The sequence below is a fragment of the Heliangelus exortis genome, chromosome 1 (assembly GCF_036169615.1).
Source record: "Heliangelus exortis chromosome 1, bHelExo1.hap1, whole genome shotgun sequence".
In the NCBI taxonomy this organism is placed as follows: Eukaryota; Metazoa; Chordata; class Aves; order Apodiformes; family Trochilidae; genus Heliangelus; species Heliangelus exortis.
The window spans coordinates 86,493,899-86,510,303 of record NC_092422.1 but is presented as its reverse complement, the minus strand read 5'-3'; the positions used below and the strand labels follow the sequence as shown (position 1 = coordinate 86,510,303).

At 40.1% G+C, this 16,405-nt stretch overlaps 1 protein-coding gene across 13 annotated transcripts in view; it reads left to right on the top strand.

Annotated features, from left to right (window-relative positions):
* Nucleotides 1-13,318, top strand: part of AGPAT3 (1-acylglycerol-3-phosphate O-acyltransferase 3) — a 92,511-nt gene extending 79,193 nt beyond the window's left edge. For all 13 annotated transcript variants that reach the window (XM_071751967.1, XM_071751948.1, XM_071751912.1 and 10 more), the window contains 7 exons: nucleotides 170-339; nucleotides 535-696; nucleotides 3,255-3,408; nucleotides 3,870-3,972; nucleotides 7,025-7,100; nucleotides 9,303-9,501; nucleotides 10,164-13,318. In XM_071751967.1, coding sequence (XP_071608068.1) covers nucleotides 170-339; nucleotides 535-696; nucleotides 3,255-3,408; nucleotides 3,870-3,972; nucleotides 7,025-7,100; nucleotides 9,303-9,501; nucleotides 10,164-10,252 — 953 coding nt within the window. In that variant the 3' untranslated portion in view covers nucleotides 10,253-13,318. The remainder of the gene's footprint in view (nucleotides 1-169; nucleotides 340-534; nucleotides 697-3,254; nucleotides 3,409-3,869; nucleotides 3,973-7,024; nucleotides 7,101-9,302; nucleotides 9,502-10,163) is intronic.
* Nucleotides 13,319-16,405: the final 3,087 nt, after the last annotated feature.

Genomic DNA, 16,405 nt, shown 5'->3' with positions numbered 1-16,405 from the left:
GTACCTGTCTGAGCTCTCATTCCATCTCTGCTGGGTTGGATTGAAAAGGTGACAGTGTTATTGGGAATCAGAAGAGATTAAGAACTGAGCAAGGCTGGAGATGAAATGCTTAAATGCTTTCTGTGAGTGGCACCCCTGACTCCTCTCTCCATCTTCATCTGCTTGTCAGAGTTGGTAATGCTGCTGGAATGGTGGTCAGGCACAGAGTGCACCCTGTTCTCGGACGAGGCCACAGTGAAAACCTTTGGAAAAGAACACGTCATCATCATATTGAATCACAACTTTGAAATTGACTTCTTGTGTGGCTGGACCATGACAGAGCGCTTTGGAGTGCTTGGGGTACGTAGGGCCATGAGATTTCCCTTCATCTGGAGGACTGTAGGTCTGTTTAAAACCCATATGCACACAGTTTCTTTGCATTTGAGTTTCCAGATAGATTCCGTGAACTCCTGTCATCTTAACCTTAACGTCTTTGTTTGATCTCATAGTACAAATCAGCAAATGACATTTTTAATTATTATTTTTTTCTCCAAGAGTTCCAAAGTTCTTGCTAAGAAAGAACTACTATATGTGCCCCTAATTGGCTGGACGTGGTACTTCCTTGAGATTGTTTTCTGCAAAAGGAAATGGGAAGAAGACAGAGATACAGTAATTGAAGGATTGAAACGTTTGGCTGATTATCCTGAATATATGTGGGTGAGTGTCAAGTTCCTCCTCTAGTATTGACTGGTAGAAGTGAAATGGTGATGGAGATACCCATGTGGTGCTGTAGCCTTATATATCAGGAGAAGGTTTGCTCACTGCTGTCTTCAAGTGTTGTCAAGGAAAACCTGTGTGCTGTTCCAGGAGGTCTTTTGGGATATGCTGGTCAAAGGTTGCTCTGTTTGCCTGTTGGTAAGGGAAGTATTTTGGGAAGTAGTTCAGAAGCTTGAATAGCTGGTTAAAAGCTCGACAATAACTTATAGATCAGTCTTGTGTAACACTTGTTAATTTGGTCTGAACTTATTTTTACCTATTTAAAAAAAAAACCAAAACAGCCCATATTTGTCTGCTACACCTATATAAACTGGTAAGCTAAAAAGACATGTAAAAAGATATCTTTTCTGGACAAGTCATATGGGTGGGAGGGATTCACAGAGCATGGACTTTGATAGGTAGTTCTTGTTAGTATGTTCATTGATTTGTGAAATAAAACAAAAAGTTTCCCCAAAGGTCTGTATGAGAACATATGGCAAGCTTATGGCAACATAGTGTTATAATCAACCCATTATTCTTTGATATGCAAACATTTCAAATGAGTGAAAAGCTTTGAATCTGAACATTTTGATAAATTTACAGGTGTGCTTTCATAGCAGCTCATGTACTGTTATTTGGGTCATAAAATATTTTAAGAGGCTTTTTGTACATTTTAAGTGATTTTTCATTATTATCCATTACAGGTTGTTAAAATTAACATTGAAATAGTAAGCCTTAACTAGCACATTGTAAATACATAATTTGTGATTTTCTTTCATTACAAAGATATAAAAAATAAGAGTCTGGAGTATGTATTTTAAAACTGCTTACTTGCTTGAATATATGGGTATGAACTAAACTTAATATATATCCACCTGATTAATGCTGAAAAAAAGGAGAAAACCCTACCAATTACATAATCTCAAGACTGTACTTTAGTTGCAGATCCATGCATTTTAATGATTCTGGAATTGAGAATGAAGGACTAGTCTCTAGGGAAAACAACTAGAAAATATAAATGCACAATGTAGCTAGCATTGATTATTTAAATCGAGACTTCCTGCTTGGTAATTTAAATCATGATGAAAATTGACTTGAATAAATAGACTTTCTGATTTTTGTGCATTCTGAATGCCACAATCAGGACTATCTGCACCACCTTCCTTCATGAGGTCTTTCTCATCTGTGCACTGCAGCACGAGCCATACCCTCCCTCACATACGTGGTCCAGAAGGATCACTGCACTGATGAGTAGAAGAGAGTGAGAAGCTGGTACAGAGGAAAGAGCTTGTCTTGTAGCCTTGGCTAGAGATTTTGGGGTTACACTCTACCTCATGCTGTCCTCACCACTTGATGGGGGTGGTTGGTCAGATTTTCAGAATGAAGATGCCCTCAAGGGCCCAATGAAGTCAGCAGGACCACCTCCCTTTCTCTGACTGCTCTCTGGCATGCCCAGAGCTCCTGTCTATGGCTTTGTGGTTTTAGCATTTGTTTAACTTGCCTTTTCTGGTGCTCAGAAAACACACTACAGAGAAAAAGTCAAGCAACCACAATACTGACAGGTAGCAGATGTATCTTTCTTTTCAACATCAACATTACAGCCTTGCACCATGCTGCTGTGACAGAGCAGCAGCAACCTGCCCTCCTCCCTCCTTCCCCCTCCGTTTCTTGCCAGGGATGCAGGGCTTTGTGCATTGAAATGCAGTCCTGTTTTCCATTGCTGGCACAATGGGAATGATACCCTCCTTTCAAAAAGGCCAGGGATAAACAGAAATTGACCTTAGGGCCCTCAGAAGGCCTTTTTTTTGTTTGCTCCTTGGCTTTGCATTTATTTCTGATCTCTCTCTAAACTAGCAGAGCAAAGGCAATATAGAGGCTGGAGAAGGACAGATGAACATTTTGTGCTGCTTAAAGTCAGTATCAAAGTCTTTATTAGTTACTTGGGATACCACAGTCAGATTGGTGCCTTACAAGGTGAATAAGGTAAGGGCTTTAGGGAAAGGCACATTTTTTATGAATGCAACCAATACAAAAATAAAAATAAAAAAAAACACTAAAAAAAAAGAAAGAGAAAAAAAAAAAAGCTTTCAGACAAGTGAGTCTGTGTTCAGATAAGTAATTGTGGTATGGTACAAATTTTAGATGAGGTAGCTAGTAGGTAAGCAGTTTTTTCCAAAAGTGGTTGTGTACTGATGTTTGGATTGCTTTTTCTGATCTGTAGTTCACGTCATCATCAGCCAGCCACAGTTTCCAGGGATTTTTCTTTTTTAAAGAAATTGTTTCAGGCTTTTTGTTGCCTTAAATTTGGTACCATTGTTAAAATTAGTTGTAATTTTAAATTAATTGTGAGCTGGTGCTTATGCCTAAATAGATACCGATCAAATGAGGCAATTGAAGTGTGAAGTGCACATGCATGGATGTATTTTTATTTTACACAAATCTTCAGTGTTCTGCTTGGTTTCTTTTGACCTTAGGATGGCTTGTTTTTATTTTTTTCCCCTTTTGTCCCATTGTGCTAGTTTCTCCTGTACTGTGAAGGAACTCGTTTTACAGAGACCAAGCATCGTATCAGTATGGAGGTAGCTGAATCCAAGGGGCTGCCTAAACTGAAATACCACCTGTTGCCCAGAACCAAAGGTTTCACCACTGCTGTCCAGTGTCTCAGGGGAACAGGTACTGGGAAACTGCTACTTGTTCATTTTGTTAATTGTAGTGTGTCATTTAGTATATGATGTGTAGCACCATGTAGGATACTCTCTTGTTCATTAAGTCCATTACAACTGGTCAGCTGGCACTAATAAGCATTCAGCATGTCAGCCATTTATTTGTGCCACATAATGCTCCATAATTCTCAAATATCAATCTTAAAAAAATAATAAACTTTTCATGTATCTTGTCATTGCTTAGTTATCAGGTTCTCTTGTGTTTTGATAGCACATGCTACATAGATGGCAGTGCCAGGTGGCTGTTACAGGTAAATACAACATGTAAACACAAAGCAGTAAGGGACACTGCTACCTGACACTATTAGTGCAAGGCTTACACAAGGGCCTGTTGCTATTCAGTGCAAGGATGCCAGCAGTGTTGTTTCTAGAACCGCTGATAAAACATCTGTATTTTCTTTGTTGTAACAGTTTCAGCAGTGTATGATGTAACACTAAATTTCAGAGGAAACAAGAACCCATCTTTATTAGGAATTCTTTATGGAAAGAAATATGAAGCAGATATGTGTGTAAGGTGAGCATATAATGATCGAGGTGAGCCCTAATATGCATGTTTTGGCATGTTGAAGTGTATTCAGATTTTACAGGGTAATGTCCTGTTACTGCAGTCCCCTTTTCCTTCCTCTTCAAGCTTCTCTGCTAGCAAAAACCTCCCTATTTCTCCCTTACTTTAGTTTGCTGTCATGTATGAGATACCATGATATCACCCAGCAAGTCAGAGAGCTCTGGGCAGACTTTTTAAGCCTGGGTATCACCACCTTGTCCTTATGGGGTTTCCCCAAGGTTTGTGCAGTGAAGGCACTAACCTGCATTTACATTTTTTCTTCCTCTTCTGGGAACAGAAAACCCAACTTTCTGCCCCCTTCCTAGTCCCCTGCAAGCATATGCATAGTATAACCTGTCCAACTCGAGTCTCTTGCAATAAATGGTGTAATGCTCCTTACTCGTGCCAGTTCCTCTCCTTCTCTCACATGGTTTGATTAGTAGATTTGAAGTTAAATAATGCTGAAATTCAGATATTGTATGAATGAGGTGGTAAATAACACTCCTCATTACTCTTTTGCCTGAAAGAGTAACTGTTAACACCTAACTCCATGCAGCACATACACGTGTGTATGCACACATTCACATGCTTTCTCTTTCTTGTTTTTTCCTCATTGCCTTCTGCTTTAAAGGCTTTCATGTGATCATAAAAATTATCACACTTTCCCTTTCTTTTGTTTTTGCACCTGACAAGCAACCTAGAACTTTTTTCCACAGTTCTTTTGAACATTTCATTTCTGTTTCTCTGAGGACTTCACCCACACTTCGGGAAACGTTGTCACATTGTGGTGATGAGGTTGACGTTTGGTTTTTAAAAGGAAAAGAAAAATAAACAAGCCTTGCTACTGCCCCCCCCCCCCACCACACACACCTTTCTTCTCTGACTGTGACCTTTCCTCTGATTGCAGGTGTGTGGCACTGGCTCTGTGTGTTATCTTTCTACAGGGCAGGTGTGTCTTGCCAGAGCCTCCACAAGTGAAAGGCTTTGTAGGGAGTCACACTGATTGTCCACAGTGCCAAGGTATAGGAGCAGCAGTTTTGTGGAAGAAATACTATAGCAGGGGAGGCAGTGTGCTGCAGCTCTGATGGGGAAGGGAAGGATATGCATTCCAGTTCTGTCCTCAGATACTGCAACTTCCACGACATTTTAGACTTCAGTTGGACAGAAGGCCTGCAAAGGTGATGAGGAAGGAGATGGGGTCAGTCATTTGCAAGGGGTTTCATTTTTGACTGGTTACACTTGCCAGGCATCTTTGTGATGACAGGACATCATCAGTGACTTCTGAGGAGAGCAGACAACTTTTGCCAGCTAGCAAAACAGCCAGTCAGGTGGTTGCCATCTGTAATTCTCTACTGATGGCAGATGCCTGTAGTGTATCTAGCTAGATCTGGGGTACATGTGTGGATGTACGTTTCTGTAACTATACAAAGAAAAGCAGATGCATGCAGTTAAATATCTTATGGCTTGCTAATGGTGGTGCAAATTGGTTTTATTTATTGGTGATGTAGTTGGATGAAAGAAGTGTAGTTTTTAATAGTCTTTAGAAGAGGCTTGAACTCATAAAATTCATATTGCAACATAAAATTAATAATTGTACCCTATTAAAGAAACTAATGACTGTGTTCAGGTAATTTGGATTTAAAATATGTTTGCAGACTGAATCAACATTTTAAAGACGCTTTTCTATACTTGAGGCTTTTTCTCTGTTTAAGAGGAAACTATGAAAATAAGGAAATTGTTTTTACATGTTTTTTTGCTGAAAATTGAATGTGTCCTTAATGTGCCAGCAGACTTAGCTTAACTCAGAGAAAAGGAAGCACGTAAGCTCTTGTTCTTGGTATATGCGTATGCCGGTACCTGTGCAGAGGTAAGAAGCTTAGCTCTCTGCAAAGGATTCCGGTTTTTTCCAGAGAAAATAAACAGCTAAATCACCAAATGTTGTTGCTTTGAGCACCCTCTAGTGGTGATAGTAATACAGCGACAACTTTACCAGAGAGCTTTCAGGGAATGACTTTTTACTGAGCTTTTGTTGAGCATCACTTATACTAATTGAGCAGCTCCTCCTATTAGAGCTAATGAAAGTAAATCTGTAAAATCTGGTGTTCGGTTCGTTTATGGGATGCAGGAATTATTTTAGAAATGTATTGGAATATCTTGCCTCTGCTGCTTCAGAAGCTTTACTTTGTACTGCAGAAATACATCCCCAGGCTGAACTGCAGCAAACCATTTATGTGTGGGATCACTGTGTCTAGAGCCTTCCCAGAGGTCACCCTTCTGTTCTTAGAGCCCAAGAGTCCAAGTGTTGCCAAAACATATTCTAGCTGAGTGTAAACTCTCTACAGACCCAGCAACTTCTTTCTGAACTGACCCAGGACTGAGCTGTGTGCCACTAAGAAAGGAGAAAATACATTTATTGAGTGTGTTGGTGGCCTGTCTTGGAGAATAAAAGAATGCAGGAAGCTGGTTAGCTCTTCACTGCTAGGAAGAGGCTCTTAGGTGACTGTTCTTGGTGAGGTCAGGTTGGTACCTTTGTTAGTTATAATTCTTGTATTCACCCAGAACTACATGACTCAGTCTGTAGGGCTGGAGAGGCAAGGAGAGAGAATTACAGTCTTTCCTTAGAGCTTGTATGAAGTAAATTTTAAACCATCCTGGTTTAATTAACAGCATGTAGCAAATAATTATCTTGGGGCTTACCACTTGCTTGTCTTTTCCCAGCTCTGGGTGCCTCTGTCTGAGCTCACTTGAATCAATTGGTGGCAGTTCTGGTGGAAGAAGAACAGTGTTTGAGTGACAAAGGCCTGATAGGAACATATACAATTCTTTTGTCTTAGGAATCTCAGTTTTAGATGGACAGTTGGACTTACTTAAGTCCTAGTTCTTCTCTGCATTTAAGACCTCTGCCACTGATGTAACTTATGCCCTTCACTGAATGGGAAGATCTTCCCTAGTAGAGGTTTAAAGGCAAAGACCTGGATTTTCTCTTAATTGTATTTATTTATTTTAATCTCTACTAAACTAGGAGATTTCCTCTGGAAGATATCCCTCGAGATGAAAAGGAAGCTGCAAACTGGCTTCATAAGCTTTACCAGGAAAAGGTAAAGAGCTTTGCTTTGTTTTCTTTTCTTTTCTCTCTTTTGGGACTTTCACAGGGGTAGTGTATTAAGTCACTGAGTAATGCAAAGTCTTCCAATGGATGGAGAGAAGAGATGAAAATATGTATAATTTGGCATCCATCCCTCACACTGCTGGAAGGATCAGTACAGAAAAGCCCCTTGGCTGCAGAGGGCTGGCTAGTGTGTAGGGCTCAAATTGTAAGGAAGCACAGTGGGATTCAGAGATGTGCCTGAGCTGCAGAAGACTAATAGCAACTCACTGTCTTTTTATATTCTTCAGCTCTTGGGTCTCTGTCATACGTTTCTAAAAGCTCCATTTTCCCTGTGGGTGTTTTTAGGCACTCAGGAAGAGTGATAACTGTTTCACTGGAGACAGCCAGTCCCAGCTCTTGGCCTCAACTGTCTTTTGCTTTCATGTTTCTTCACTGTCACTTTTCCTTCTGCCTCCTGCTAATACCTCTGCAGTGGTGTGTGACATGGTACAGGCAGTCCCCAGGATCTGCTGCCAGAGACTGATGTAGCACAGGACCAGCATGTCTCCAAGCTGCTTAAAGCTTTTCCTCATGTCTTTTCTCTTTTTTTGCCTTGGATGGTTAATTTCTTAACCATAGATTTAACAATTCTATGGGGAGGAGGAGGAAAGACTGTAATTAATGTTGGTCAGCTCTAGTTAGTGTACTTGAAATGTGTATCTAGATTTTTGGTCTTAATTATCTTTGTGGAAAAACAGAGGAGCAGAGATGCTTTAACTATCTTGGGTTTCCTTCTGCTCTGATGACCTATGCTGCAACATTTCCATGTCTGTAGGCAGACAGCAGATTGTTCTGAGTTTCATTTTCATTTTTTTTTTCATTTTAACATTTGAATAGTATTTGAATAGTTAAGCTCTAATTCAGTTAAAGGGATAGAAGTAATTTTCAGTGGCTGTCACCATCTTCATCACGTCCCATTAGCAGGTGTATCAAACTAGCCTGTGGGTCAGCTAGTGTAATATGGGATTAGAGAGTTTAAAAATACATACATACACACACACACACACACACACACATATATATATATATATGAATTTGGGATCTTTGAATCCCACTTCCTGTTTCAAGGAACATGCCACCATATAATTCCCATGTGAAAAGGTTCTTAGATGCAAGAATGAAGGAGCAGACATTAAATTATATATTGCAGGGGTGGTCTTTCTCTGCTTGGTTCCTGCTTTGTTCAGCAGTGAATGGAGAGCTAAGTAGATGCAGCAGAGAACACTGACTCCACTTGGTGCCATTCCTTGGGCAGAATATTTTTTTTTGCTTGCATATGAAGAGCTTGGTGTTCCTTGCTGGTGTTGGCTGTACCTTCATTGAACTTTGATGTGAGGTGTTGCTGGGGAGGTATTACTTAAGCAAGTGGATTTTATATATATTGATCTTACTGTGGCAGAAATATGTTGTAATGGGAATGCTTTAAGTTCTCTTCCAGCACAGAGGGTAAGTCCTCAAAAGGTTGTGTTATTGTCAAAGAATGCCTTGCACTTCTCTCACCTTCATAAGGGAATGGAAAAGAAAAACAGCTTAAATGGGGAAAAATAAGAAATAGCCATACTTGAGCTTCCCTTGGTAATGGCTTGGAAACTTTACAGAATGTTCTTACAGACTGAGGGTAGACTGTCACCATGCTGCTCCTTTGAGTGCTGTGTTTTATGTCTGTGTCCCTCTGCAGGCTCAGCTCAGGATACAACTTGTTTCTGTTCAAGCCTTGGGGTTATGGCTAGCACAGTGCTGTCTCTGCTGGTTAGCTTGTGCTTTGCCTTGCTCCTCTGGTTGTATTTACAGCATTTTTCTGCTGTGCTTTGCCGAGTCATGCTGACCTTTCTGGAAGTAAAAACACAAAGAAAAAGCATCCAGCAAAGAAGCCGGTAGTGCCTGAGTTGGCCTCTGGCCTGGCTATTAAGAGAGATGAAGGTATCTGATAGTAGAGAGGCTGAAAGGGTTTCAGTTTGCCTTCAGAGGGCTAATATGGCAGTCTTGGTGGTCAACAGAACTGCCCAAATAAATGACAGCAGGTGAAAATGGATGCTGCATACTCTTGATGGGTATTTATCATTGATATTGTCCTTGCTGTTGTCCTGGAGTTGACAGGGTTTGGATTATGAACATTATGAACATGTTTTCTTCTATCTGCTCTTTCTCCCAGGATGCTTTGCAAGAGATGTATAATCAAGAAGGCATATTTCCTGGCCAGCAGTTTAAACCTCCTAGGAGACCATGGACTCTCCTAAACTTTCTTTTTTGGGCCACAGTTCTCCTCTCTCCTCTTTTCACATTTGGCTTTGGAGTTTTTGCAAGTGGATCACCTCTCCTCATCCTTGCATTCCTGGGACTTGTTGGAGCAGGTAATGAAAGCAGAGAAGATGCTAAGCCCAGTGAGCCATGTAAAAAGATCCATTACCTTCAATAAGTTTGTATTAATTAATATGCATGGGGCTTGCAGAAGAGTACTTGGAGCTCAATTCTGTAGTCTTTATCATATAGGGTTATTATTATTTAAAAACCTTTAATTCAGGCAGGTTTCTCTTCATATCTTAGGCAGTATCTGTAGCAGTCAATAGCAAGTGAGTCTTGTAGCCTGTTATTATGGTGGCTGAAGGAGAAAAAATACTTATATTGCACACCTTGTCTGTGAATTAAAAAAAAACAACAAACACCAACAATGCAAAAACAAAGAAACAAACAAATACAAAAACATCCAGCCACAACAAAAAAACCACAACTAAAGTCAAATGGGAGCTGGGAGCTTCAGTGTGCATACTACCTGTCCTGTTAATCAACACAGAAGCATTAATTATGGTTTGAAATCTGGACTATCCTCCTCTTTCAGTGACATCTGACCTGTGATTCACGTGCAGCCTCATACAGCACACTGTTGGTCTGTAGTCATTACTGTCTTAAGGAATGGGTCAACTCATATTGGTTCAATTTTGTGTTTACATGTAACTTCCTAAATCCTTGAATTGGTTTTAATATGCCTCTCCCATTTCTCTGTTGTATTTTAAAGCTTCCTTTGGAGTTCGTAGACTGATAGGAGTAACTGAAATAGAAAAAGGCTCCAGCTATGGCAACCAAGAATTCAAGAAAAAGGAATAACTGACAGCTGCACTTCAGTACATATAACCAGACTGTGGTGTCCCAATAACTTCAGTTAAAAAACAGCAACAAACACTCTAGAAACTATCTTTTTCTTAATAACTGATGACTAATATTAATGAATAAAACTTGAGCCAAGAATGAAGAATTTGGAGGCATCAACTGAAGAGAGCGCATCAACTTTCTGCCTGGTTAAGGAGTCCTGTAGTCAAACTATGGGAGAAAATCTGGGGTGGGGTGGAAGAAGAAACTAATTTTTCTTTCTTTGTTGGGGCACTTGGGGGTGGGGGGAGAAAAGAGGGCATTGGCCATGGCCACATGCATCCTCAGATGACTGAATACACTGGTTTCTGTCAAGAGCACTACACTCACTTTTACAACAGGAGCCATTGAATGTTTCCTCTTGCTAAAGCCAACATGATGTTTGTTTATTTCCAGCTTTTTTTTTTTTTTTTGTTAATAAGCCAGGAAAAAACAACCCTTCTCAAATTAATTGAAAGATGCTCATTGGGTCAGAGTGATTTTGAAAAAGGCTGTGTTATGGCTACAGGTGAAATCCTATTTGTATGTTACACTGATACTCTTTATTTTCAGGCAACGTCTTAAAAATTCTGTAATGCTGGAGAACAGATAGTGGAATTCAGAAGCAGTGCATTAGTGAACAGCTCATACCATAGAGCAGATGCATTAGTACTTAAACAGTATAAAATTCTAATTGTATCTCCTGCTAACTGCTCAAGACTGTTTAATGTCAAAGTATTACTTCAGTCTCGAGTGTTGTTGGCCCTGTTTTACATCATACAGGTATGATAATCTTGAATCTGTTTGGTATTGTTTTGTTTTCTGAATTAATGATGACTATGGGATTTGGAGTTGTGCAAAGAAGGAAATTTATTCAGTTGTCCTGACGTTTTCTCTTTTTATTTCTATTCACATCCCTCATCACCAAAGTCCAGTTCAGCCAAGCTCTCTCAGTGAACTGGGAGGCAGTAGCAGAAACCAGCACAGTAGTTTTCAAAATGTCTTCTTTTACAAGAATTTGAAAAGGAGAGGTCTGTAGCAATCCTGTTTTGAATACTGACATCTCTTGAACTTTTGATGAGAGTTTTGACATGGATTCACATGGAGCCAGGATCTGACCCTGTGTGCTGTAATGTTAGTGAGTGCTGCACTTTCTACTTGATCATGCTTTAGATGTTAATGTGAAATATTGCAAGGTGAGCTGTGCTGTTAAGCATTAGAAAGAGAATGAGGTCTCTTCAGGGATTTTAAATATGTTTAGTTTTGCTTGTTGACCTTTGAAGTTTTGTTTTGGTCTGTTTTTTTCTTTTCATTGAAAATTAGAGATGAGAATCATGGCTGTACCTGTCTCTCTCTTTTTTTTTTTTTTTTTTTTTTTTTTCTGCCCCTCCTTTCTTTTTACAAACGCACATTCTGAGGTTTTTATAGATTGCTGCTGGAAAATTATTTGTGGGCAGATGGGAACTTACCTGTATGCTCTAGTCTGAATGCCATAATCTGCATTTGGCTACGCTCATAAGTTGGCAAAATGGGTTGCAGGTCTACAGCTGAGGGCAGAAGCTGACCTTTGGGATCTGTATTTTTAACCCAGCTGCCACTAGGATATTTATCTCACTTTTGTAAGGAGCAGATCGTATCAAAGCACTGGTCATTATTTACATCTTTGCTCTAGGAACCAAGATAAGAGAGTAATAATTTACCTTCTTCTCATATTTACTCTAACTGTTGGAATGTAACCTCTTCTCCCACAGGTTTTTCTATTTTCAAACACCAGAAGAACAATTTTGTGATGTAGAAAAACAGTTTACTTGGGGTTGTCAGTCACTGTTCTGACATGCACTTCATTTTTATTTGTGGTCTTTTCAACAAGAGAATTGGAAGGATGAGCTATATTGTCTCTCCCCTGTTAGAGTCATCCTCACTGAATCATTGTACCCCATAGCCCCAGAGTTACTATGTCATCTTTGTCCCCTCAAGAAATCTTCCCTAAGACAGGGGATACAAAACTGTTGTTATTTTTAGTGGAATTTGGAAATATCCTTTGGGAACTGAGGAGAACAGAGCCTTGCCATGACTTTGGTTTTCTTTGCTGGATGTTTTTGTTCTCTGTCTTTAAGTATGGTTAGACATCCATATGCTGATAAAGATAACTCTGACTAGAAGCAGCAGGCTCTCCTTTCGTTTTTTTTTTGTTTCTTTTTTTTTTCTTTCTTTTTTTTTTTCTTTTTTTTTTTCTTTTTTTTTTTTTCTTAAGTAATTCAGCAATGGATAAAATTCTTGCTTCTTAGAAGGATATTACAAATCCTGTATTCTTGCTTCCTGAAGACGATATTCAGTATATATGAATTGTGCTGGCTTAGTAGAGTGAGGCTTGCAAAGCAGGCTGACCCTTGACTATGTTTTATACTTATATTTTGAGCAGTGTATTAATGGCATGACAAGAATGTCACAAAATAAATCCCTTCTTAATGCAGAGAAGAGGGGAGAGGCTTAAAGGAGAAAGGAATTAGTAGCCTTTCTCTTTACTGGATCCTTTTCTCCTCTTAGTGCATGTAACTCCCTGTTAGGAATCATGGGATTAGTGCATGTACATCAAGGGGAGAATAATCAACATTTCATATTTTTTTTACCACAACTTGGTAAAAAACCTGGTCATGCTTTCTTTTTGAAAATACAATAAATACATCATCGGTTACATAAATTTTGCTCTTATAAACAAACATATCAGTAACCCTTGGGAAAAGTGAAATATATAGCAATGCACAAAACAGTACAAAATCAGCATAAATCTCTTCATTTTGAATTTTATCTCCTCAAATAGGGGTTTTTATACACACATGCGTGCACATGTACACAGAGTATGTATAAATTAAAATGACTGGAAATAGCTGAAGTTAATGTCACTAATGAAGATTAGCAGGTGGCTTGGGTTGGAAAAGTGAGCATAGATTTTATATCTTATTTTCTTCTGGTTTAATAGAACATAGCTTGTATATTTGACTACCAAGCCCTTTAAGAGCAATAATAAACAAAAATATATCGTGATTTTCGTCTTTTGCTTTTCAACCACGTTAGGTTTAATAAACTTAGAGCTATAGGAGCGTTTTATCTCTCTACCTTTCAAAATATTCATTTATTGCTTGATTGTTTAGACTAAATACCACGTTCTCCAGTATGGACTTGCAAGCTGACTGCCATGGGGTTCAGCACTGACACCAAGGATGAATGGTTCTCAGACTGCCGTGGACAGATGCTGTGCTCCTGGCCCTTGCAGTGCTTCTCATTGTCAGAAAGAAGCAGGGATGTTGCTCTCAAAGTGGGATTTGCAGTTCCCAGGTAGCATCGTGTTAACCTACCTCTTAAGAACCTGGTGGGAGAGCCTGGAGGCTGCTGGCGTTGTGGCATCTCCTGGTTAGGAAGGCACAAAAAGCTGATGCTGCAGATGGAGCAGATAGCTGGTATCAGAGGTCTTGGCTCAGTAGACATCACAGTTCTCTGTTGCTCGTTGTGGGCTGAGTGTGCTCTTGAAATTGACTTGGCATTGCTGAACAAAATACCTGTCTCTGGCACAAAGAGCATGGGCAATGTTCCTTTCTTCTGCTTTAACTTATCTTGAAGGGCTCTGCACTGAAATGCTGACCAATGAATATGACTGCTACCTATGTCTGAAGTCACAGTCCTAGTATTCACAGAAAAAGTGAGTGTGTCTGCTTTCTTCCATGTGATACCACTTGTCTCCATCTGCTGTGTCTATGTATTTGCTTGCCTGTATTTTCTGCAGATGGTTCAGTTCTGACATCTCAGCTGGAACTTGGAGCATTCCAGTTCAACCAGGCCTATGGAAATCCTCTCACGGACCTGGAGTTTTGTCTTCCTGCATTTTGGCACTGGTTGGCACCCTCGATAGGTCTGAAGTGGCTTAGTGGTGTTAAATGATTATAATGCAGCTTTGCTGCTTCAGGATAAAGCAGGGAAGAGGAGTCCTTCCCTAGGCCATCACTGAGTGGTCTCGAGTCCCTCTGTCATTGATGGAGCCAATAAAACAGAACTGGGACCAAGTCTTTGCTAACAGTTGGAGTAACAAGCAAGCAGGGTCACTGAACATCTGGTAATTTCTAAAGATAGTTTTTCTCTGGGACTACCCCAAAGTCTGGTTTTGATTAAAGAAATGTAGCACTGGAGGTTTTTAATGAAACACTATGCAGAGTGTTTCAGGTTGAAGACAGGTGATATTAACGTATTTTGTCATGGGGGAGAAGTATGTATGAAGTAAGTCCGAAGGTGAGACTGGACACACCTAGGCCAAGTGTGTTTCATTCAGGTGCTGGAACCTAATGTAGAGAAAGTGTAAAATCCATTCCTAATTTCCTTTGAAAACCAGAGGCAGTGGTAGAGCTCACAGCATCTCCTGGATGCCTGTTCACTTACATCACTTGCTGTGAAGTTTCTGGTTTACGGCAGACGATGATTTGGTTTATGCCTGTGGAAAGAAGCCCATCCCTGTAAGAGTAATGCTGAATTCCTGCTACGACCCAGTTTGTCACAGCTACTCCTTTCCATGTTTCTGAACATTTTGATCTGTCCTGGGCTGCTCCAGGGCTGCCAGCATTTGAGTGAAGCTGGGATTTGAAGCAGGTGACAGTCATCCTGAGAGCTGCAAGTTGCATCAGTGGAAGGAGGAACACTGATGGGTCCAACCAAATTCCTGCTCTGAGAAAAGTGAGAGATTGCCCTGAGCTTTGCAAATCAGAGATCAGTGTCTGTGTGGGGAGGCAAACTCCCATCTCCTAGTGCAAATATCAAACCTCCTGGGGACAATTTCCATGTTGATGTGATTGGGGTAAGAATTTGTCTTGAAGGACTTAGCTCCTTGTTAGTGCTGGCAATACTTAACTTTGCCAAACTTTCCCCCTATTTATCTAGAGTAGATTATCCGAAGGTCTCTGCAGTCTCTCCCTCAAGATCCTTGCAGTTTATTGGTTGTGGATTTTTTAATCTGCCATGGTTTGAAGGAAAAACTTTCTAAAAATCTAATGTTACAGGGTCTGTGCCACATTTTGTAGCTACCAAAAAATACCATGAAAATACTTTACACTTTGGAATTGGGGAAGACAGTGGACTGGCATCTGTAAGGCAAACACGTTGTGTTTCTCCTGACCTCAGCCTCCCTAGGTTTGTGGAAAGCTGCCTGTATTTCTTGAAATATTATATTTGCAGAAACTGAAGCTTCTAACTATAACTGTGAAGCAAGATAACTTGTGCACTTCTGAGAGCAGTTGTTGATTGTCAGAGTGTTGCTGATGGTCTGTTTCTACAAAGCTTTCCATTTAAGAGGAAATCTATTTTTAAAGTAGACAGTTTAGCAGAAACTGAAATATAATAATATTCTAAAAGCTAAATCGGAAATATTCCTTAGGGTTGGGGGTACCGCTACCAGTTTGCAGTCTTACGCAAGTTGCTGGTTTTTTGTTGTGGATTTTTTGAATTTTTATTTTTATTATGGCCAAGGTGTATTTTCAAGGAAAACACACGGATTCACCAGTCACACTGTGAAATCTTACTTGTGAAGGGGGAGATAGAGGGGGCAGCAGGGGCTAATCAGGAATGATTGGTTTGTTTTTTTTTTCCCTTCCCAAAGCATGAAGTGGTTCTGTATTCCTCCTTTGCTATGTGCATGTGCACCTGTGCAGAGAGACGAGCTGTGCCCCTTTGTGCTACTTGGCTTCAGCTTTGTCAGAGCTGTCTGTACCTTGTGACACCTGAATGCTCCTTGCCTGCATGCCAGGCAGCCACTGTCAGCTGGCGTGTTGCTCACTCCTAAAGATCACCAGCAAGTACTTGTAGCTTTAATGAAAACCTTCTCTCTGAGAAAACTCACCATCTTTAGCCTGATGGGTTTGTTACAGTCGTGTCATTTGGAAGGAAGTGTTAAGTACCAGATGGTCATTATTAGCCAAATCTAATGAATAATAAACTGCATACAGGGTACGCATTTATTGTGCACGTGTATATATTTTTGTACGTTTTTACAGCTCTTTCCTACACTTGATTTTATGATGCTCAGAAGAGGCGTGTCTGAATCTGGTTAAAAACAAGGAGCTACTTAGAAAACCCAACCCTGTCACCTACTGT